Source organism: Martes martes (assembly GCF_963455335.1).
Source record: "Martes martes genome assembly, chromosome: 14".
NCBI classification, from domain to species: domain Eukaryota; kingdom Metazoa; phylum Chordata; class Mammalia; order Carnivora; family Mustelidae; genus Martes; species Martes martes.
Genome location: NC_137902.1, coordinates 81,713,197 through 81,737,920, shown reverse-complemented (window position 1 = coordinate 81,737,920; position 24,724 = coordinate 81,713,197). Strand labels below are relative to the sequence as shown.

At 49.1% G+C, this 24,724-nt stretch overlaps 1 protein-coding gene across 1 annotated transcript in view; it reads right to left on the bottom strand.

The window, feature by feature from the left end:
- Positions 1 to 2,829: 2,829 nt before the first annotated feature.
- COG2 (component of oligomeric golgi complex 2) overlaps positions 2,830 to 24,724 on the bottom strand; it is a 53,351-nt gene continuing 31,456 nt past the window's right edge. The window contains exons 9-18 of the mRNA XM_080822451.1: positions 21,927 to 22,053; positions 19,858 to 19,997; positions 13,335 to 13,396; positions 11,450 to 11,601; positions 9,599 to 9,796; positions 8,619 to 8,691; positions 8,193 to 8,335; positions 6,544 to 6,683; positions 4,905 to 5,088; positions 2,830 to 3,399 (exon numbers count right to left, since the gene is read on the bottom strand). Of these exons, the coding sequence (XP_080678577.1) occupies positions 3,298 to 3,399; positions 4,905 to 5,088; positions 6,544 to 6,683; positions 8,193 to 8,335; positions 8,619 to 8,691; positions 9,599 to 9,796; positions 11,450 to 11,601; positions 13,335 to 13,396; positions 19,858 to 19,997; positions 21,927 to 22,053 (1,321 nt within the window). The 3' untranslated portion in view covers positions 2,830 to 3,297. The remainder of the gene's footprint in view (positions 3,400 to 4,904; positions 5,089 to 6,543; positions 6,684 to 8,192; positions 8,336 to 8,618; positions 8,692 to 9,598; positions 9,797 to 11,449; positions 11,602 to 13,334; positions 13,397 to 19,857; positions 19,998 to 21,926; positions 22,054 to 24,724) is intronic.

Below are 24,724 nucleotides of genomic sequence, written 5' to 3'. Positions count from 1 at the left end.
CTCAGAGCGGCTGACCCTGAGGCAGGAGGAGATGGACAGGGAGAGGCCGGCTTTCTCCCACGGCGGGGAGCCTCCGTCGGGGCTGCATGCAGGCGGAGGAGGAGGGGTCTCTCCTGTGGGTCGGGGTGCCAGCACCGAGAAAGTCAACGGTGCCTTCAGAGAAGAATCACCGCCCCCCCCCACCCCAGACCTGCCTTCAGAATCTACCACTCGCTCGATCTCTGCAGTCCGTCACCAGCCCGAGTCCTGGAACATGAACTTGAGTGGGAAGGTCTCGGTGATCTCCGTGGCAGGTCACGGCTGCGTGTCACCGTGCAGCCAGTAGGGCAAGGCCGAGCACCCGAAGTCCTGCGGCCCCGGCTGCCCTGCTTTAGCCCACCAGGAGAGGCCTGAGGGCCCCGGGGCCGCCTTTTCCGCACGCACTTGGTGGCTGAGCCTCTCGGTTGCTGATGGCGACTCCCTGTAGAAGCCACAGGACGCTGCAGAGTCACCGGTACAGATGCCCACCAGGAGCGCGGGTGCGTGTCCGAAGCAGCTCCAGGCTCAGCGTCCGTCTCTCGGTCCTCCTGGACACACAGCCAGACCAGTTCCCAGTCCCCACGGGCTGAGCTCCGGCTACGGCAGTGTGCGGGGCTCTCCCACGCGGGGCCACCCCCACCACCCCCCGGCGTAGCCCCCCGTGTGCTTTTCCTTTCCCAGTTGGCTGCCGCCAAGGGGGAGACCACCTGGTGGCCCCAGAAGGTCTGCCCACATCCGAAGCCCCAGAACCTGGGCCTGGTGCCCGGTGACCTCAATCAGCAAAGAGGCCTTTGCAAACACGATTCAGCTCGGGAGCTCATGACGAGATCCTCCCGGATTAAGCACGTGGATCCTAAATGCAAGGACAGGGTTCTCGTAAGGGAAGAGAGCAGGCGGCCCCGGGAAGAGGGAGGCAGAGACTGAGTCGCGCTAATGCAAGCCGAGGAGGGAGAGGCAAGGAGGACTGTGTCCGTCGAGCCCTCGGGGGCAGGGCCCCGCCGATGCCCGCATTCGGACTTCCGCCTTCAGAACTCTGAGAGAACAGAATTCTGTCGTTTTAAGCCACCACATTTGCGGTAATTTGTTAAAACAGCCACAGGGAACCAGCACAGGAAGTCACCCTCGGGGAATGCGGAAGCCACAGGATGGAGGTGGCGGCTGGGAGGCAACCGGGGTCCCTGAACGATGGCGGGGAGCGCCCCACCAACTCGCGCACGGCCTCCAGGCACCACATCACCCTGGCCAGAGAGACGTCCTTGTGCTGAGACGGCTGTTTGGCTCCTATGTCCTAGGGTAAAAATTCATTCTAGTTTTCCTATAAAAAATGCATTGGTTCGTCCTTAACCTTTGCTCAATTATGATTCTTCAAGACAAAGTTACCTAACAGAACACACATTGACACAGACGTTCTGGGGAAGCCAGGGATAAGCGTTCTAGAACTTTCTGCTTTTCACTAAAGACTGTTTCTTTAGCCTAGAAACCAGCATCAGGACCCCAAGCGTGCAGCTACGCTGAAATGAGCCCGGAACGTGGTGTTACCGGACCTAGGCCGAGCCTGGGACCCAGCCCTGCAGCAGCAGCTTCTCCGTTCCGACACTCCTCTTCAGGAGGGAGAATTACCTAGTGGGGAAGCCTGGACCCTGGGACTAGCTTGGCTGGATTTAAATTCCACTTGTTAGTTATCCTAACTCCTTAATTTCTGTTTCCTCATCTGCATAAGGGGACAATGGGGAGTTGGAAGGGCTAAATAGCCAGGCCGAGGGGACACACCGAGGCTAGCGTTGACTAGCGCTGGGCTGGCGACAGGCGCTCAGCCCCGTGGCGACTGAGCAGACCGTGGGCAGGTGGGCGATCCGCGCAGCCGGCAGCGCTGGGTCTCGGCTCCCAGAGGACCCGCCGGGCATGGCAGGAGGCTGGCGTTACCCACGAGGGCCTAAGTTTACACGCAGAGGCAAGTGCTGGGCCGGCCATCGTGGCGGCTTTCACAGGTCCCGTGGGGCTGCAGGCTCGCCTGCTGGCACGGGGAGGCAGGGCCCCCCGCTGGATCTCCCTCGCTCCAGCAAATCCTGGGCCGGGGGCGTGTGCAGCTTCGAGAAAGCACGACTTCTGTAGGCTCCCTTTACAGAACTTGGGGTCTGGGGGCAGCAAGACACAAACGTGGGTGCAGGGTTATCTCCACTGGCTCCAGGTCAGCCTCGCTCGCTCTCACTTCCCTCCCGTCCAGTGCGCCTTCCTGACCGCCCCCCACGGCCCTACAGGCCCAGCACCCGCAGAGGCAACAGCCCGTGTAGACGGCTGAGCCGGCTCCCGTGGCCGTGCGAGTGCCCACCCTGACGCCGAGTCCCTCCTGCTCTCACCACCGGGCTGCGGCCCACCGGACCCCGTCCCGTCGGGTGAGAGCCTGCTCGAGCCTGGGCAGGGCACGCAGGGCTGCGGCCAGCGCTCTCCAGGCCCCGAAACACAGTGGGAGCCGCCGGCTGCACGGGAGCCCCCGCCGCCCCTGCCGCTCTCACGCCCCCCTTCTCCAGCTCGGCCTCATCACGGCGCTGAAAACAAACAGCAAGATAACTGCTGCCGGCTCCCAGCCCTGCTTCCTTTGTGGCCCCTTACCCGCTTCCATTCTCGGCCCCGAGCGGGCCTTTGAACCGAGGAGACTCTGAGATGCAACGAAACACGCGCTAGAGGGAGGAGAGCATCGCCTTCGCGGGTCGGTCCGGCAGTGGCCCGCCTCGTGCTCCGCCCTCTTCCCGACGGCCCTGCAGCCTCTCCCTCCCGCCGGGGGAGCGCCACCCGACCCGAAACCGCACAGGCTCTCGGCAGACATGTCTTTTATTCAGGAAATACGTCTTTCCTCCCGGTTCGCGCCCGGCAGACGGAGGAGTGCGGCTTCCCGCCTCCCTCAGAGCGTCCCCCCCGCGCGGTCCCCCCTGCAGGCGGGCGCTCCCCGCGGCGCGTCCGGGGCCAACTTTCCGCAGCCACGTGGCTCTGCGTATTCGAGTCCTGTTTTAGAAATCGGCTCTTCCACGCTAAGATTTACAATAAAAATAAAATAATTTGCTCTGTAAACTATAGTAGAAAGTTTCAAGTGTCTTAAAAACGATCTTCCATACAACGGAAAAAGGCTTCTGTGTTCTGCTCCGGGTGACAGGACACCCGATGTGCGGAGAGCAGCGGCACTGGTGTGTGGCTGGAGACACGGTGCAAGCACTTCGGGGCCACCGAGGCTTGGGAGGGGACAGAGCCGCTTTCCGCCCCTCCCCATGGGCTCTTCCAAAATGCTCACGGCTGTTCTGCTGCCGCCTGGTCCTTGGCAGCCGCCACCAGCTCAGCGAGGGCGGGGAAGCTCTTTATGTCCTTTGTCGCCAGGCCCATCTTTTGAATCTGCAAAGGCCACGAGAGCGAATGAGGCCTGGGTCTGAATGCGAACAAAAGCCCCTTATGAAAGGACACACAGAACAGCCCCCCCCGCAAGGAACCCAGAAAAAGGGCGCTCCCCAGTGACTGCCGGAGTATTTCTCCCTCACAGCAAAGGGCTGACTCATTGTCAAGCCTCACTTTTTGGGGCTGAACACTTGGCATTCTCAGAAGCCAGCATGTTCATTTATCTTAGTCCATCACACCGGGCTCTTACCAGCCTGAGAGCCTCTTTTGTGGACTGCGAAAGAAAATTCACACAAAAAGAATAATAAAGTGAACTATTTTTTAAGTGGAGGGTTTTCAAAAAAGCATTGGCCTGAGGTCTTCGTTTCTTCACACGCCACCACCAACCTCTCCTCAGAACCCGATGAACTGCGGATGCCGTGGCGGGGCGAATGCTGGATCACCGTGGCAACCGAGTCGTGGCACACCGTGTCCCCGCTTTTGTGAACGGCAGCAACAAACACCACACGCACACACGCACAGGAAAATCTGGAAAAACCTACACCAAGTATATACAATCTGCCGGCATGCTGCTGCTCCTCTGGGGACGGGGACCAAGGACTCCCATTTCTTTTTGTCCCCCCGCTGCTACCCCCCAGCCCTCCCCTTCTTTCTTTGGCTTCTTTGTTCTTCACTCTGCTGTAACAAATTGTCTTCCTTGTAAAAAGACTCTAAGTTTCTCTTGTGAAATAAAAAAACAGGGCAACGGACTTCTGCCAGAATAGACCTATCTCTGAATTCACCTCAAAGCAGCAAAATCCGGCTCTGCAGGAGTCCTCAGTGAGCTAAAAGCCAAGCATCTCCTGCCGGAGATTTCAGGATCTCACCTCTCACCTCTTTTCCTCCGGCACAAGACCTTCCCAGAGAACCTGTGCCATTCCACGAGCCTACACGGTTTGGAAAGCCAGCTTCTCGAGGATGAGAAGTTTCGCGATCCTTGAGCAAGTCACCTCAGTGTGAACAGAGGCCTTGCACAGAACCTGGATCTGCCTCCTAAGAGACAGTCTGTACGGTAATGCTCATCCACCCGCCGTGACCCTAAAGCCTGGGTTCGATGAAAACAGAGAACTCAGCCAGGGACGCAAAGAAGTCAGGCTCAGACGATTCCTCAAGGGCCACGCTCAGAAATCCACGGCCTAATGCTTTTGTCGTTATTCTAACCACCTGACTGCGTCTTGGGCACTTTCCAGGCGGTGGACAAATAGGACCCCCTCTCCGTCTGTGAGCTCACGCTCACACTCACGAGCGCCCGAGCCGAACAGAGGTGGTGGGCCCGCAACCGTCAATTTTTAGTATCTGCTGGTGCACATCCTTTTCCTTCAAGTATTTTGGGGCCCTGACCTACTCCTCCATCCCCAGAGGTGGACACCCCCAACCCCCGGCAGCACATGAGGGCTCAGGCGAGCCCCCAAGAGACCGAGGGGCCCTCATCAGAGGCATCACGCTGACGACGGCTCGGGCCTTACCTGCTCTCCCAGGTACTCCACATCCAAGGCCAACTGCAGCCGGATTTTGTCATCGTCGCTCATGCCGCCGCCACTGGGACCGACAGGGTTGGCGGGAGTGCTTTTCCTGGCTTGTTTCAGCCTTTTCAGGCTCTCCTCCATTTTCCTCACCGAGCTCAGAACGTCGGACACGGTTTCGTAATACCTGGAGCACAGGACACACTCACTGGTGAGGCCGAGGTGCTCGTGTGCCTCCCCAGACAGGGGAACTGGCTTTGGGGGCCAAAACAAGAGATTTTTAGGATTAAAAATTCATTTCCAATTAAAAAAAAAATCTGCCATGGTAGATTTATCAATGTTTCTTAAGACTGAAAAAAAAATAGTTTGTTTTTTTTTAAAGATGTTATTTATTTGAAAGAGCGCGTGAGAGAGTGTGCACAAAGTGGGAGGCGCAGAGCGAGGGGGAGAAGCAGGCTCCTCGCTGAGCGGGGGGCCTGATGTGGGGCTCGAGCCAGAACCTGGGGATTGTGACCTGAGCTGAAGGCAAATGCTTAACTGAGCCACCCAGGTGCCCCAAAAGGGCGGGTCTTGACTCTCTAACACTGCATTCCTTCAAAACTGATACGTACGTGGACTTGTGTACAATTTTACTCCCGAACACTAAGAGGAAACTGTGGGCCAAATGGTCTTTCGTACTTGGGGTGAGCAGCCGGAGTTCACTCCCCGAGTGCGAGTAACAGATTCATCTACAGTCAGCTCTCGGAACAGTCCATCTTTTAAAGAATGGAAGCATTTCAAATTTTTAAATAAAACGAATTACCTTCACAACAGTCTCAATATAATTTGCAAATTATAAATGAGTTGCTTTTCAAAACTTCGCTTACGAGCTGGTTACTTGGCACTTGGAATGTATTTGCCCACAAAAGCAATATTGTAACTCACTGTTATGTCCTAAATGAACCCACAGATTTCACTTAATTCAGATGAGACTGAAATAAATCAAGTATTAGTGCAAAATAATTAAACAAAATTCAATAATAAAGCTGAATAATATTCTTTTGACATAAGTCAAGGCTGGCATCGGGGGAGGAGCTGATTAAGGGAGAAATGAGGAGACATTCAACCACAGGAATGCTAAAGACCTCCTTGTATTTTCAAGGACTGCGGGGTTTGAGACACGGAACATTTGTCCGTTATAGTGATACTTCCGAATGTCTGCTTTCTCGTCTAGACTGCAGCGGCCTCGCGGGTAGCAGCCTTGGATTATGCGGCGTGATCAGAGCCATTTCGGACACAGCTGAGGAGACAGAGGATCTTCAAAGGAAAAGCAAGCCTGGACTTGCACAAAGAGGCCCAGACGAGGCGCATCACGGACAGCAAGGACTGGTGTGCCCAGGGAGGTGCAGGGCCGGTGTGAGCCCCGGGGAGAGGCTGGGAGGCAGGCGGCCCGATGCGCTCTGGGTGCAGGGCGAGTGGCGCGAGCACAGCTCAGCCATCAACACAGACAGAAGGACTGAGCACCTGCACCTGGCTCGTCCAGCGACCCGCTGACTGGATGGGCTCGCCACCTTGTCCACATGCAAGCCGCCAGGGCCTCCACGGTCTCTGACTCAGGGCTTTTCTAAGAAAGTCTGGAATCGCCTACTTCTCGGGTACTTACTTATGAGTGCTCTCAGAAAGGGCGCCTTCCAGCCACTGCCGAATTATTGCCTGTTTGAGCTTATCCTTGTGCCCGCTCTGAAGCTGGTGAAAGGGCTTCAGAGCACTGTCCACGTACGAGGAGGCTGCTGTTGGCACCTCCTGGAATAATGACGGTGGGGGATACAAAAATACACAGGAAAAAAAAAGAGAGAGAGAGTAAATTACTTACACTTCACAGAGGTGCTACTGACCTACCAGTTTTGAGACAGGTACAAAGTCCCTCCCTCCCCAGAAGGCACACTAGTGTTGTCTACAGAAAGACACCTGGAGAACGGAGGGGGTCTGGTAAAGCAAGGGAAAAGTCACGTTTCGAGCCAGAGAGAGAAAGAGAACATGCACCGGGGCAGATGAGGGTAATGGGGGTGGGAGGGAACCTGTGTCTGAGACTGTGCATTTCTAACGAGCTCCCACCAGGTGGCGCTAACACCACCGGTGGGCAGCGGAGCACGGGATCTAGGGTGTGTAATTTGACTTTCCTTAGTTTTAGCTTCATCTGCAGACAGGGCCACTGGCATTCACTTTATAGAAGAACAAATGACAGTATCTGACCCACAAGCACCTGGTAAATACATTAACATCGTATTGAACAGACGGGGAAAGTTGGTAGCTTACTAGAAGAAAATTAATGTATTTGGAACATAAAGTAGGTCTCCTCCCACTTTGAAGTGGGAGCTTCAAGTCAGACCAGAAAGAGGAAGCCAGGTGAGAAAGTGCTCTCGTTGGAAGCGGAAATCCCAACGCACACCCCAGATTTTAAAAGGAGAAGAAAAAGAACCACAAAGGAGATTCGCCCCAGCTCAGTTCAGCCCTCTCTGCCTCCACAACACCGAGTCAGACAGGAAGTCCAACACGAATGGGACAAGACGCCCATCATTAGCACACGCAGAGGCTGCCCCAGGGACACTCCAAAACAGTACAGCGTTTTAGGAAATTTTCATAGTTCTTGAAAATAATTTTAGCCTAACATCCAACTCTACATTTATGAAAAAAGAAATTCGATGGAAAATTAAGTGACACGTAGCCAGAAGGAGACGAGAAATGCCTGAAAATAAGAATTCAGGAGGGGAAACTAAAACCACTGGTCCAAAAGAAGTCCCCAAATCGCCATTCTATAAAACGTGACAACAGGAGAATCTGACTTGGAACACCACCGTGCGTGCATGCTTTTCCATCTCATAAATGCTTTCCTTGTTCTTAACGCAGCTTTTTAAATCTTATTGAGTTAAAGAACCGGAGAAAGCTGGTACTTGCTAGGACAGTATGAAGGGAACAAGGTAAATTCAAATTTATTCAAATATAAGATTCAAAGACCAAAAGAATACAGGAGTTAAAGATATTTTCTTAAAATGCTTTCTTTTGAAATGATTATCTTTCCTTAAGGCCAAAGGCATCCAGAACAAGTCTGTATAGTCTGAGTCCAATTCCCAAAGCAGCTGACCATAACCTTCCACCTGTGCGGTCCCCCTCCCGCAAATAAAGACTCTTTGGATGAGGCCGATTAGGTCTGTCTCGGGCTGTCCTGGGTCTTGCTCAACCACTCCCTCCCTCGGTGGCTTTCCTGCTCTGTGTTTCCCCACTGTGGAATTCTTTTCAGTGAGTGCTGCTAACCTTATTGGTTCTTCGGTAAAGCCTGGGGACCTCCAGGGCACTTTTCAGGTAACTGAAGCAAGACTCACTTAAGTCTTGGATGATTCTGTTACTCAAGGCAGGAACACAGGCTGAGAGAGACGTCTGGGAGTCCTCCAGGGCTGCTGTTGAGACATAAAGATTAAATGTAACCACTTACTCAGGCCCAGATGTGAATCTTAATTTAGACAGTGTCATGGTATTTAGAGAGTATATGACAGTAAATCAAATCATTAGAATTAAAATATCTCATTTAGAGAAGTTAAAATCACAGAACAGAATATAGAAACAACCAAGGATTTACAACGAGAGAAGAAAATGGTAAATATATCCTACAATCTCTAAGGTTTTATTTTAAATTATTTCTTATTCAAAGATTTTCTGGGTCTAAAGATTCATTTTTTTTACCTGAGATAGAAGAAAAATTCTTAAAGCCAATCATTTCAAGTTTTGGCTTGATTGTTTCCAAGAGTTCTGGAAGCTGAAATAAATATGCACTTTATATATTCAGTTACTTTTTAGAAATCAAAGGAAGAGGCAATTCTATTTGCATCTATAAACTCTAAAATATTGTTAATGAACGATGAAACTAAACTCAGGACTTTCTGTCATATTCATCAGAAGAAAGGAGAACTCCTAACGCTTTCACAATATAACAGAAGCCAACATCATGTGAAACGGCAGTGCTCGGCTAGCAACAGGCCAGGGACCATGAAAACCATTTCCTATCCTGTGGCTCTCTCCGGTCCCAAAACAAGCTTACAATGAAGACCATGTTTTTGCTCAAAACATGTTATTTGTTCGAGCACCACAACATATTTAAACCGGAGGAAAGCATTTATGTACCAGAGCACTCGCACACAAATTCGGCCCACAAAGCCCTCTTAATTAATGATAAAGGCCCCCAATATGGGGCCCTATCCAGGGGAAACAGAGGCAGAAGTTTTAACAGTTGAGCACTTTCAACGTACAGCTGATGATCTAAAGTTACCAGGAAATGATGTGGTCAGGTCAAGTGGGGTAGAGACAACTAAGCCCCAACCTGTCAGAGATCATGCCGCACAGGGTGAGCGGAACTAAGGGGCAGACAGGAGCGGGCTCGCTCGGAGCTCGTGAGAGCGCTATGGGAGAGGAAGCGGAGGCCCCAGGTTCACACAGTTTGTGACCAGACTGATGAGAAAGGACAAAGACAGCCCACTGGGCGGGGGGGGGGAGGGGGGGCGGTTGGAGACACCTCGGAGGGCAGATGAACATGTTCTCTCGAGGTGCCCTTGGGACCCAGGATTCTAAGCCCTGTGAGGCCAAATGGCGTCAGGTCTTTGCACACACACTGCTTTCTGTGGCCACACCGAAGCGAGCCCTGGGATTCTTCCGGGACACAGGCCTACCTGCTCCTGAAGCTTGTCCAGGTCTGCGACCACATACACGAGCTGCGTACTGGAAATGGAGACCGTGGGCTTTGTTTCTGAAGGGCCACTTCCTTGGTCTTCACCATTTCCTTGGGTAACTGAAGGGTCTTTGCTACCAGTTACCAAAGGCTTTTTGATATCCTTGGCACTTTCATTAGAGATGGGCCTGAGTAAAAGCTGGAAAACCATTGCAACGATTATTTCTCCACTAGCAACATCTCTTGACCTTTCGTTTTTGTGGGTCGACGACTCACCTAAAGTGACAGCTGTCTACGAAGTACTACAAGTTCACCAACCGAAGCACGACAAGGAGAGACCAGGTCAAGCGACACCCCACGTACATTTATCTTCCTTAAACCTTAAACCTGTGTCTAATTTCGGTGATAAAAAGTAACTGGCAAAAATAAAATAGGTTCCTAAACAGAATGAAAATTAATTTCTGGAACATCACAATTAAAAAAAAAGTCATTGACTCTACTGGGTAAAATCATTTACCTAGGGCGCTTGGTAAATTTATCATTATAATTAGTAAGGATAAAAAGAAAATCAAAACCCAAGCCTCGTTATGCTTCGAATAGTACAAACAAAAGTGTTACTCGAATCCTGTATTGTTACAAGGGAAAAACCAGAGAGAATTACCCTGGATTCAGGAAAAAAATGGAAAAATGAACGTCCGGGGCAAGATAATTTATTAGAGACGTAAGAATTACTGGCTGGCCAGAATGCATGACGCTGCCGACTCAGACCGAACTAAAGAGTCTCACGGCCCCCGCGTCCCCAGAACCGACCGCACAGTGGTCTTCAAAAACAGCCTGACAGTCTGCTAAGACCCTTTTGAGCAGAGGAAAGCAAAAGGGAAAAAAAAAACCAAACTGGCTTCCACTGAGCTCCCGGGATCCGCCAGGTACTTCCATCAGCAATTTGTTGGTCAACAAATTATCTCTTTACTTCTCACAACCACATATAGAAGCTGTTTTCCCATCTCACAGATGAAACATTTGGGACTCTAGAGCTAATTTTCCCAAGGCCACGAAACATAAAAGTGGCAGAACCTCGGTTTGGTTCTGACTGAAGCCTGCGCTCCTTCCGTTAGAAACTCAGCGACACGGTGATGTGCTCATCTCTGATGCCAACTAGGACTTCCTTCCCACAGAGGAGGCTTCTTCGTGTCAACCTTTTTGAGAGCAAACACACGCTTCCGGCCTCTTTTCATTGTCATCACACACAATGAACCGGCTGCGTGTCTGTCTGTCCCCTGAGACTGTCCAGGAGGCAGGGCCTCTCTCAGACCCAGATGCTGGTGCGGGGCCTGCCTGCGCGCTGAGCTGAATGGACGCTTTACGCACAGAACCTAATAAATCTTCATAGGCATGTGACTATTTAATATAGTCAACTACCTGACAAGGAGAAAAGTAGGATATTCTGAAATGAAGGGAAGATTAATTTCCCTACCTTTTAATCTCGACGATCGTATGTTTTTTTATAAACTTTCGAATATGATTAAATCATGTTTATTTTTATTTCTACTCCTTTGCATGAAAATGAGCATCTCTGTTTTAATCTGGGGGCACCTCAAGGATTCTGGCTTTGAGGAGGGAACACAAGCTCGTCAGCGCAGAGCTTTCCCACCAGATGCCCACACAGGCCATGGAGCCAAGAGGGAAAGGGAAACACACATTGGCTATGAACTTGAGAAGGGCGCCTACTGTCATCCTCCAGATTAACCTCCGGTGACCACAGGGCCTTGTAACCTCTGGTGACCACAGGGCCTTGTGAAACCGGAGTCCCTGACAGCGCTGGTCCCGGAGCGGCGGCGTGGCCGGCCCTCACCTCGTGGACGAAGCCCGAGTACCGAGCCAAGAGCTGCAGCGTGAGCCTCCACAGCCGATGTGTCAGCCCCGGGAGGAACATCTCGGCCGACCAGCACCGCTGTAGGCCGCTCCACGTCCTGTGAGAAGCCAGGAGGCAAAAGGGACTGCCGGCTGGGGAGGAAACAGACACGTCAAGTATCGCCGCCAACTCCGGGCTCAACTCAAAACATTCTCAACGTGTAACTCAGAAATGGGGAAAGTGGCCCTAACCCATCCACACTACCCTGTCTTTCGTGGCAATGTGTTCTCTAATTTTACACAGGTCCCCCTCCTGGGTGCTGGGGAAACATTAAACACACAGCATTCAGAAATCATCTGTTACGAGGCATTTTATACCACCACATTAAACACAAGCGGGGGGGGGGGGCGGTCACTTGCGAGGGTTTCGACTTTGGTGCCGAGTCTGTCCTGTTGCATTTGTCTGCTCCTCCGTTCCTCTCCCTGAACCCACTACTCATGTACAGGAAGTCAGGGACATAGGACCGTGTTTGGCAAAAACAGGTGAAGACCGACTTTGAGGCTAAAACCGCACAGTCCAGACTGATCTGGCCACACAGACACGAGGAGTCCCAGCGAGGCAGCCTAGAGACCCATGTGGCTACAGAAGTAGCTGGACGGTGTGTGAGTGGCCGCCGGGAGTGACTACAGGACATGGGATTAGTGAGACCACTAAGGAAAGCAAGCATGTCCGGAACCCACCAACCACTGTCACCTGCTCACTATCCCGGGATGGGGGCCAGGGCTCTGGAGGCCTGGGGCGGGAACCCCAGGTGTGAATCACCCCCAGGACGGAAGGGCCATCCTGATGCTTTACATGGGCCTGGCACGAAAGCAGATGTGAGCCAGTTTGCTATACAAAGAGCGGATCACCAGGGGCTAATCCCCTCGCCGTGTTATATTCAGAAACAAAAATAATGTCTGCTTCCTGTATTCTTTTTTTTAAATTAATTATTTTTATTAACATATGATGTATTATTTGCCCCAGGGATGCAGGTCTGTGACCCGCCAGGCTTGCACATTTCAGAGTGCTTCCTATAGTCCTAGAGTGTTTTTTGTTTGTCTATTTCAATTTCACTTTAGGGGCGCCTGGGTGGCCCTGTCGGTTAAGTCTGCCTTCAGCTCCGGTCATGATCCTGGGGTCCTGGGATCCAGGCCCGAGTCAGGCTCCCTGCTCAGCAAGAGGCCTGCTTCTCCCTCTGCCTGCCTCTCCCCCTGCTTGTGCTCACTCACTCTATCTGACAAATGAATAAATAAATCTTTAAGAAATAAAATCTTAATTCCAGTGTAGTTAACATACATTGTTGTACTGGTTTCAGGCATACAATACAGTGACTCAACGATTCTCTACATTACTCAGTGCTCATCATGGTAAGTGTCCTCTTAATCCCCATCACCCGTTCTCCCCTCCCCTCTGGTGACCACCAGTTTGCTGTCTATGGTTAAGATCCTGTTTCTCGGTTTGTCTCTTTTGTTCCCTTTGCTCGCTTGTTTTGTTCCTTAAATTCCACAGGAGTGAAATCATATGGTGTGTCTTTCTCTGACTCAATTCACTTAGCGTAGTGCACTCTAGGTCCCTCCATGTCCTTGCACATGACAAGATTTCCTCCTTCTTTACTGCTGAAACCATATCTCATTCTTTTTACCAAGAATGCTCTGTAAGCCAAAAAAATCTGATTTCTTTAGCCTCTTTAGAAAAAAAGAGACTGAGTTATGTCTTTAAGGTCTAACTACGGCATGACAGGACAAGGTGCAAGTACCCTCAGAATGGGGAGCTCTAGGTGACTGGCTGAGCTTCCCTCACTCACGGAGTGACATCCTGCCACTGATCACTTTCAGGAAGTTACCTGGGGCGTCCGCCAGCACACCCGTGAGTGCTGCTTCTAACGATCCTGCGATCTCTCTGAATCTGAGATAAAAACAAGAGCACAGATGAGGGTTAATGCAGCTGTTAGATGCCTCTCCCTGTTCTCCCTCCTTCCCGGGGAACAGCCACTTCCTCCACTGGCTTGTCCCTTGGTCTGATGACCTTATTGGTGTCCAACCAGCCCCGGAATGCCTCTTCTCCCAAACGTTTTCTTAACTGAACAAGGAATACATTTCTCTTGCTTTGGGCACTATTAGGTAGGGTTTCTCTGTTATTTGCAGCTGACTGGAATCATGACTAACCCCATGCTTTTCAAACTAAACAAACTGCCTGTTAAGCCGCCACCAAGAAGCCATGCCCGGCAAGTCCCACCTGCCTGTCCCACCTGCCTTGTGAAACCTGAGTTTCCGTCCCCTCATGGCCACGAGACTGTGGGTATCTCCAATCTGTTTCGATTTGCACAATCACAGCAGAGTACACGTCCCCAAACTAACGAACGGGGAGGCTGTATTCTGTATCTTTGTTTGCAAGCTTGAGAAAAACCACTGCAGGTAGCCAGTGAGCACAGCGGCTGGTGGCCCATGCCCTGCACATTTCCGTGGAGACCCTCGTGCTCCCCCGTGCCCGCCCTGTTGGCACAGCCAGCGACATCTGCGCCACTGGCTTCTGGTTACTTCGCCTGTGTCTCAGCGGGCCCACCAGCCATCATGACTCCTGTCCCCGATTTCTGTTTTAATAACTGATGTGGGCACGTGTTTTGGACTTTGTGACATGAAAGTGTGTATTTTTTAAACTAGCTGCTCAGGTAGCATTCTGTTTCCCAAGTACGTGAACTTCCCCCATCACACCTTTCCCAGCACGCTCCTGTCACCTGCCAGTTCCCTTATGGCAATCAATTCTCACACACGCTCAAGATTAATTTACCTAATTGAGCAGTTTGGTTTTTAAAACTATTTTACTATTTTTAAAATTGTTTTGTTAGTCACCATACAGTACGTCATTAGTTTTTGGTATAGTGTTCTATGATTCATTGTTTGCGTGTAACACCCAGTGCTCCATGCAATGCATTTCCTCCTTAACACCCACCACTGGGCTCACCCATCTCCCCACCCCCCTGAAGCCCTTAGTTCGTTTCCCGGAGTCTATAGTCTCTTGTGGTTCGTCTCCTCCTGATTCCATCCCCCGCTTCATTTTCCCCTTCCTTCTCCTAATGTCCTCCATGTTATTCCTTATGCTCCACAAGTAAGTGAAACCATATGATAATTGACTCTCTCTGCGTGACTTATTTCACTCAGCATAATCTCCTCCAGTACTGTCCGTGTTGATACAAAAGTTGGGTATTCATCCTTTCTGATGGAGGCATAACCCTCCATAGTGTATATGGACCACATCTTCCTTATCCATTCGTCCGCTCAAGGGCATCTTGGCTCTTTCCACAGTTTGGCGACTGTGGCCATTGCTGCTATGAACATTGGGGTACATGTGCCCCTTCTTTTCACTACATTTGTATCTTTGGGGTAAAGACCCAGTAGTGTGATTGCTGGGTTGTAGGGTAGCTCTATTTTTAACTTTTTGAGGAAGCTCCATGCTGTTTTCCAAAGTGGCCGTACCAGCTTGTGTTCCCACCAACAGTGTTAAGAGGGTTCCCCTTTCTCCACATCCTCTCCAACACTTGTTTCTTGCCTTGCCAATTTTTGCCATTCTAACTCGTGTAAGGTGGTAGTGGTTTTGATTTGAATCTCCCTGATGGCTAACAATGAACATTTCTTCATGTGTTCTTCATGTGTCTGTTAGCCATTTATATGTCTTCTTTAGAGAAGTGTCTGTTCATGTCTTCTGCCCATTTTTTGACTTGATAACTTGTTTTTAGGGTAGAAGTTCTTTATAGATCTTGGGTATCAGCCCTTTATCTGCAGTGTCATTTGTGAATATCTTCTCCCATTCCGTGGGTGGCCTCTTTGTTTTGCTGACTGTTTCCTTTGCTGTGCAGAAGCTTTTGATCTTGATGAAGTCCCCAAAGTTCATGCTCCCTTTTGTTTCCCTTGCCTTTGGAGACGTGTCTTGAATAAACATTGTTAAAATTAAAATGTCTATACTGACCAGAGCAATCTATACTTTAAATGCCATCCCAATGAAAATAGCAATGGCATTTTTCAAAGTGATGGAACAAACAATCTTGAAATTTATATGGAACCAGAAAAGACCAAGGAAATGTTGAGAAAGAACAACAAAGCCGGGGGCATCATGTTGCCTGATTTCAAGGTTTATTACAAAGCTGTGATCACCAAGACAGCAGAGTACTGGCACAAAAACAGACACACAGATCAATGGAACAGAAGAGAGAGTCCAGATACAGACCCTCAACTCTACGGTCAACTAATCTTCGACAAAGCAGGAGAAAATAGCCAATGGAAAAAAGAGAGTCTCTTCAGTAAATGGTGCTGGGAAAACTGGACAGCTATATACAAAAGAATGAAGCTCGACCATTCTCTTACACCGTACACAAAGATAAACTCGAAATGGATAAAAGACCTCAATTGTGAGACAGGAATCCATCAAAATGCTAGAGGAGAACACAGGCAGTAACCTCTTCGACATGGGCCACAGCAACTTCTTTTAAGACACGTCTCCAAAGGCGGTTTGTTGTTTTTACAGTACATGTGGGCTTTTAAAAAGCAGTTCAAGGACAGAGCTGAAGGAGACTGTCTGAAGGGTGAAAAGAACAGCACGTCGGACAGAGAGCAGCGGCTGTGCCGCCCACGGACGTGCAACACGGCCCAGGGCCCAAGACCCCAAGGCCGCCCTGCGCTGCTGGGACCGGCCTGGTTAGCACAGTTTCCTAGAGGCAAAGTGGAAGGAACCTTCGCACCTACTGCCCAGGGAAGCCTGCGGAAGGCTCGTCTCCCTGAGCTGCAGACAAGAGGCAGGGGGGGGAAACAAGTGACAAGCAGAAAGGCAGGGTAAGAGAAGGGAACCCAGGAGATGAGCCCGAGAATAGCAGCAAAAGGGGGTGGTATGACCCTGCGCCCGGGGAAGAGAAGGCAGAAGGGGAGCTCTGCAGCGGGGAGAGCGTACTGGCCCCAGGTCTCAGCCTCAGGCCCCTCACATCACTTTTCCCCAAATCTATACAAAATACAGAGTAAGCTCTGACAGGGAAAAGGCCTGAGAGGTAACCCGGCACCGCACACAGCTGCGGAAACCCGGAGCGAGCTACACAGCCCCGAGTAAGGAAACGGTTACGTAACGTGTGGCACATTCATTCTAGAATGTGGTAGGGGAAGAGGTCGGCTTGAAGCTACACAGCGGTCAGAGCAAATATAATTTACCAGTAAGGAAGACAGAGGACACGAAATTATGTGGACATTTATGCTAACGACAAGAACGCACACGTGAGAAGTTACCAGAACCAAAAGCAGCAGGACCCCTGGTAACTTGCTGCCTTCACACGGCCCTTTGCCGTGTGACCACATGGGAAGACCCGTGAAAGCACACCTGCCCGTGTCATCTGACGGAGCTGTGCCTCTCCAGCCCGGGGCCCAGCACCAGCCCCTCGCTCAGCTTTGCTGGGCAGCCGACTTCGAGGACGGAAGTGACAGGTTATCGTTCCTTGTGCAAAACAGCAGCAAGTGAGAGGCGACTCTGGTGATGCTTGAGAAGCGTGCTGTCATTGGCACGTGGATGTGTGATGCCATTCTGCTCTTGTCAAGCGTACTTGTAGCGAGGGCAAACCCCAAATAAAACGTTTCTCAATTCTTAAATCTGGGTTTGGGGAAGGTCTCTGGACACATTCCTCCAGGCAGGCTTCAGGTCTGCGAGCTTCCAAAAGTGCTCGTATAGAATCGGCGTGGCAGGGAGACCCCCCCTCTCTGCTCGGCAGGACTAGAACTGTCGGAGGCCGCGTCTCGACACACCTCTACTTGGTGTACTCGCACACTTGGGGGCAAAGGGAGAGTGTGTCGATGCTGCAGACACTCCACATCATTAACGAGGAGATCTACTACGTTCAGCATGTACTGAATATAGCATATACTGTGAACGTTCTGGGAGTATGTAAGGTTCTAGAAAGATTTCGATTAAAAAGACCTACAACTTAGCCTTTGGCATTGAAGGGACTAATACCAACCAGTTTCTAGGTAGCCACTGGGCTCATGACAATTTGATACAGTTTCGGTCCTACCTGCATTTACTTTTCCTCCTATGAGAAATTAACTCCTAAAGCTACTTCACAACACGCCTGTAAGAACATGGGAAATGCAGACCCAGCAGGGAATCAGGACCAGTGTGCTCCAGAAGGTGCTAGCTTGGAGTGCTCCCTTTTCTCCTAAGACGATGGGGATGCAGGCCTACGGTCAGACCAGGAGCGTAAACCTGCTCCCAAGAGTGCAAAATGAGTATTTCTCCCTATAAATATGTCAAAGCGTACCACCCCACTGGCTTTTGGCTTCCTTCAGGTGACCCTGAAATGAATCAGATAACAATACAACTCTGACCCTAGTCATGTTTGTGGAACTTTCCGTCATTCCCCCAGAGTAAACAATTCGACACCTGGTAAAAATCAACAGGACAGTCCTACAAAGGATTACTTGAATTTATTTTAAAATGGAAAGACAAACATATTGAATACAAGTTCCACACTTTGTAACTCAAACGTCACTTTTAAGAATTTCACAAATTTTGAGAGAGATTACAAAGAAAAGTTAACCAATCCCTTTGAATGCTTAATTTTAAAGACCTGACGAAGGTACAGAATCTTTCAGGGAACTGGCTGACTTTCAACCTAGTTTAAGGCTCATCTGCCAGCCCTGTGAGAACGAACTGAAGCGAGGCTGTGCTGTCGCTGTGTGGCCCCGCCTGGCCCACCCTGAGCTCGGGGTGAAACAGCCCATCGGAGCTCCAGGAGGGTGGGTCCAGGAGGTAGGGGGCCAGTGCAAGGTCTCCAAGCACGGGGTCATGGGATCTGGAGGAACAACTGGAAATTGAGTTTGGAGGCAGCAGCCGGGACAACGTGATGTGATAGCACTGGGCATCTACAGCTATCTAACCCACCACAGACCACGGAAGAAACGGTTAAAATGCAGACATCTCTTCTCTACTGTAGCCTTACACTGTGACATAAAGCTCCACTATTTTAAACTCTGTTCCTGAATCAAAAGGGCTTCTTACCCTGGCTTGATCTTGATTATCCTGTAACAACTACTTCCAGTGTGGTCCATGAATACCTTAGATGACCAAATCCTTAACTTCCTACGCAGAGACAAGCTACGTTGGTGATGGGACCTTGGCAAATTAAGCATAAAACTCGGAGAAGTATGAGAAGGGCATCTCCCTAACGTTCTGATAACCGTGATTTCATTATCAGAAGATGATTACATACATTTGCAATCATGGCGAGCAATTATAATCAAGGTACCTAATCCGTAATATATTTCCCTGTGACTTTCCCTCAGAACTCGAGGGAAAAGGACTGCATCGTAATGAAAGCACTCGGCGATGTAAACAAGAAGCCTAGGACCCTCTACCTTCTATCTAAAACACTCCAGTTGGGCGCCTGGGTGGCTCAGTGGGTTAAGCCTCTGCCTTCGGCTCAGGTCATGATCTCAGGGTCCTGGGATCGAGCCCCGCATCGGGCTCTCTGCTTGGCAGGGAGCCTGCTTCCTCCTCTCTCTCTGCCTGCCTCTCTGCCTACTTGTGATTTCTCTCTGTCAAATAAATAAATAAAATCTTAAAAAAAATAAATAAATTAAATAAATAAATAAAACACTCTAGTTAATGTCATTCTATGAAGGAACTTACCATGACCTCAACCGAAAGACTCTGCAAAAATGCCTGATCTCATCGATTTTCTAGCAGAACACACGCTGCCAAGAGTTTATCCTAAATTTCCCCAATAGTTTAGAGAAGCACTTATTTACATACGTGTCATCATCAGGACATCTGTTAGAAGTGTCACCATTTTCCAGAACAGAGAGTACAAATGTCAGAGATTATAAAGAAAAGCCAAAATAATAACTAGGATTCTCATAACTGACTGATGGAACCAGATGCAAAGGATACTTAAGGCTGCGCCTCTCCCCACTCTGAGGGAAAGAACTGGCCAGAGAAGCCGACAACAGATGTGGGCTGGGGCCGCTGTCTGACAGTGGCAGGTGAGAAGAAGGGGAGAAGGGAGAAGAGCGCGCCGCTCCAGAGCCCTCCGGTCGCCTCCGTGTGATGGCTCCGTGCGATGGCCGCGCAAGTGTCAGCGGGGGGGACGGAGCTAGGCCTGGAGGCCACCTCAATTCGAGGCTGGTGTGCCCAGTGCTCTAATCACAAAATTATTTTTCTCTCACGTGAGCCAGGACCTTGGTAATCAAGACACTTGCACGTTTCCATTTCAGGTTTTGCTTCCCACGGAACAGTACAATGATCTCAAAGAAAGGGCTGGAAAGTGGGGCAACACCTGCATCGGTATTCGAATTCCGTCTTAGAAGACTGGAGGTGGGGGAAAGGAATAAATTACTGACCTTATTTGAAAATAAACAGGTAAATTCCACTTATTATTGAAGCTGTGATAGGCAGGATGAGCTCTTAGTCTCCTCACACTGGCCTGGGATCCACACTGCCGTTCAAACGCTCTCACAAAATCCATACTTACGGTGTATTTCTAAAAGAAGAACACACAGGTGGGCGTTTCACTGTAAGCACACTAACCAGAGACGGGAACATGCACGGAAAGCTGTAATCCAGAGAGAGAAGGGGAGCCCTCGGACTCCGTTCCCAGAGCCGACAGGGACCTCAAGAGATCATCCTTCCCAGGTCCCGACTTGAAGATCCCGTAATGCCCAAGTGGTTCGGTGACCGGCTCACGAGCTTACGTGACAAGCCCATGTGGAAACCCAGTGATCTGCAAAGGACAGCTCTCACGTTCCAGGGCACCCCTCACCTAGCCCACTGGAACGAGAAAAGACCGTAAATTAAGTGGTATCGCTTTCACTGCCACTCCAGAAGTCGTCAGACAAGAATCAAAGCAGGGGAGCCGTCCAGTCCTCTCTATAGACGGAAGAGCACGAAAGCGGATGGGGGCCGGGGGTGGGGGGGCTCACACCACAGTGAGGACAGCAGCTGAAACTCACCCAGCATTCATCACCTGTGCGCTGTGCTTAAAACCGTACCACTTAATTTCGCCCACAAAACTACCCTACCAGTAACTACTGCTTGCACTTTAAGGACGACATTTCCTCTTCTGCTTAGGCTCCGAGAGAATTTACCCCGAGACGAAGCTAACAGAGGACACAGAACCGGGGTCAGGCAGCGGAGCAAAACCGCAGACGTGGTGAAATGTGGATTCCCTTGTGGGAACTCTAGGCCCCCGAGTGCCCAGGCTGTGAGGAGAACGTGTGCGGACCTTCCACGGACTTCTTAATTGAGACGGGCTCAATTCTGGCTCACCAAACCATTCACCTAAATTGGCCGAAGTCTGCGCTTAGGCCTGAATTATGGTGCCCTGAATACTACATGTTTTTAATTTCTTTCAGTTGGTTCTGAGCAACAGATCCCCTGAGAGGGGGATCTAGGCCTGTGGATTTGAGACAAAGGTATTATTCATCCTTTAGGGATAAAACGTATTCTACTTCTGCATAGGACAGGATGCTAAAGGAATACAAAGATGTTTCTCTCTTCATAAGAAGCATGTCACAGTGAGGCGGAAAGCTGAAAGCATTTTTTGAGAGAAACTGACAGATGCTTTGCTTGCTTGAAATATACCCACCAACATTAAGCACCGGTTTAGAATTCTAAAATCAAAGCGCTGTGAGAAGGTGTCATTTCCGAGCTGAAACATCTCCTGAGCCTGATGTGATCCGTACAATTCTCTAGAGCACAGCAAAACGTAAAAGGTCTTAAATGGTTCCTGCCTAAATCACTATTTCATTCTGCTTACAGTATCTATTTTTGAAAGCCCTAATTTTCAAAATCACAAAAATCACTGTCACACAATTTACTGAAAGTGACAGCAAATGATCGTATTGTTCAACATACTGTTAACATCACACAACGAGTCACGAGAATAGGTCAGTGGTATTTTTGGAATAGTAACGCTCCGAATTTGTTGTCTTACCTGTTTTTGAAGTCCACCAGCCCGCCAGCTCACCGCACTTACTGCCTGCCTCTCTGATGCTTTAAAAATTAACAAGGATTTTACAATCCAATCGATACCTTTTGTTTTCCTTAAAAATTATACAGTACAGATCTGCAAACCTACTTTCTTATGGACAACAACTGCAACGAGATTGGCTTTTAATGGTTTTTAGGATCTTTTTTAAAAAGTGAGAAAATAATATATGCATCTAGTCACAACTGTGTTTAGACTGGATCTTACTAAACATTGTCAAATTAAAATACTTATTCCCAAAAGTATCAGGGACTATTACTTGGATGAAACAATTTTTAAGCACATGCTCACTCATGAACTCAAATTTTTATAGAGAAAAAAAAAAAAAAAAGACCACCACAGAACCAAGACTGCAGAAAACATGATTAGCGTCAAGCCTCTGGTTAATATCTTCAAGAATCAAGATGATGGAGGAAAAGGTACCTCGTGAAATGCATCAGGATTCCCGGGATTAAAAAGAGAAGGCAATTTTTCTTCTAATCCTCGTACTATTTCTGGCCAGACAGAGTTCACCAAAAAGTCATATCCAGGAACAGTATTGCCTTTTTCACTGTAGGACAAGAGCAAAATCTCAGTCAGATACACTGTGCTCTTCTATTTACAAAGGGTGAAATTCTACTGTGCTGTTTTTACTAGAAGTTCCTCAGCCTAACACTTATTTCGACCTTTACGAACAACTCTCTTTGTCACTGAGCTGGTTTAGGGCCCGACACTTCTATCTTACTCCTTGATCCCAGACTCACCTGGAGGCTGGTGCGTCCTCTGTAGCCTGACTCTTCTATCTATCACACAGGAGAGCAAGAAGTGTCAGACCGCCTTGGCACGATTCCTCCCCTAATTAGGCCACCGTATTTACACTCTACCTTGGATAAGCAGCACACTAATAACACAAGAAAAGCAATCTTCGCATTCAATCTTAATACCGCTAAGCCCCGAGGCCTTGTAAATGATGCTAATTTACCAATTACTAACAGCTGTGCGAAGATGCCGCCCTCTCCGAGATCACCTTCAGTTCTACAGCTATAGGACCGTTCCATGTAAAATCTTAATAACAAATCCTGATACAGAACACCTATCACATTAATGGTTTTGTGTGTGTCCATGCTTTATTTTGCATTTTTTAGCAAAAGGCTGGACTCTGGATTTCTAGTTCTAGAATTCGATGAGAGGCAGAGGCAACACAGACACGAAGCATCCACTCGGGAGCCAGAGTGCCTGGGTTCAAATGGTGGGCCCTTTGCTTTCTATGTTTTGTTGTCTTCGTCTTTAAATGGACGTGACAGGATATGGATCATAGTTTCATCATACAGGTTAACATCTATCAAGCATTTACGCTGGGGCCTGGTGTACAGTAAGTGCTATGTTAGCAATGGTTTCATATGTAAGTAAATAAAGCAGATTACCTAAGTTTCTCCTGAACTTAGAGACACATAAATATGTGCCTTGATGACTACTACCTCGATGACTACCCGCTCCGATTGTTGTATATTGCGTAACATGCTCTACTTTTAAGATAATTTTAACAATGATCAGCAATGCAGTATATGTTCTTATTTAAGCAAAAGGGGGAGTTCTGTAGCTAAGTTGTGATAGCAAATTGGGATTTTACTATGCTGGCATTAAAAGTCAACAGAAAAATGCTTTCATAATTTTCCCGCTTAACAAAAATTATAAGGAAAGACAGGTTATCAAGGAAGCTACGCTTCACTTCCAGAAAGGGAGACCAAATAATCTTACTATAGTTTGGTATTGATGGGAAATCACCGGTGGGTTGGCGGAGGGTTGGGGAGGGCAAAAAAGAAAGAATAACATTAAGGGTTTTAAAACTACAGATGCACAGAGTATAAGCAATATTAAATGACAAGATCTCCTCATCCCCAAGGTAAATATCTACTTAAAGCCCCAAAGAGAAAATTTACATCCTCAAGATTAACAGTCGAAACAGATGGCAAATGAGGAATGTGAATCCTATTCCTCGGAAGATAAATCCCATATGCCGCCAGCGCTGCCAGATTATAAAGGGCACGTGCAGACGGGACACACGGAACAAGCGAAGGACGGACAAGGAAAGCGCTGAGCCGGGCGCGTGGAAACCTGGAGGCAGGAGCTAAGCAGGGGGTGGTCAGGGGCAGCACAGTCAGGGTGCTTGAGGCAAATGACGACCTACCGAGGTACAGTTTAGATTCCTCAATGGGATGCCTGGGTGGCTCAGTTGGTTAAGCATCTGCCTTCGCTCGGGTCATGATATCAGGGTCCTGGGACCAAGCCCTGCACTGGGCTCCCTGCTCAGGGAGGAGTCTGCTTCTTCCTCTTCCTCTGCTCCTCTCAGGCTCATGTGTTTTCTCTCTCTCTCTCTCTCCCCTCCTCCCTCTGACATAAATAAGTAAATAAAATCTTTAAATAAAAAAACACAGATTCCACAAATTTCTGAGGCTTCTTTGTGAATTCGGCCACACTGAAAATGGTGGAAGAACTTGCAAAGCTTTGAAACTTGACATTTCAGGACCAAGACTAGTCTTGTCAAATCTAATGACTGGCTGTCTCCTAACTGTGGCTTCTTTACATCATGACTTTTCTTCTTCTTCTTTTTTTTTTTTTAAATTTTATTTGAGCGCAAGACAGCACAAGCCAGGGGTCAGGGCAGAGGGCAGAGGGAGCCAACACAGGGCTCGATCCTAGGACCCTGAGATCATGACCTGAGCAGAAAGGCAGAGCTCAACCGACAGCCACCCAGGCATCTCTACATCATGACTTCTAAATTCTTAATGTGAAATCCAAATCCAGCTAAATCTTCATGATTACTAAATGCAAGTGGCAAAACCAGGCTTTCTCTAAAATCATGTAGTGAAAATAGGGTATGTCAATGGTCAAGTGGCGTATTTATTACTCCAGGTTTTTCTTCCCACAGAACACAAATTCAAGACCAACTACACTGCTTGCTTACTTCATAAAGATTAGGGACCTCCTTAGCCTTTCTAAGACTGAAAACAGATACATTCTTTCATTTTGCAGACACCGTGTAGTTGTATCTTTAAGATGCTGTGCCAGGTGTGGGCAGGAAGGCGTGGGCAGCATGAAAGGGAGCTCATGCTAAGCGTATGGACATCAGTTCTCAACAGATTAAAAGCCAAATGGAATCTAGAGGATGTGCCTAATGCTGAACAACAGGATAAAAGATGGTCTCTTGAAAGAAGTAGTATCTCGGGCACGCTTCGGTGGCT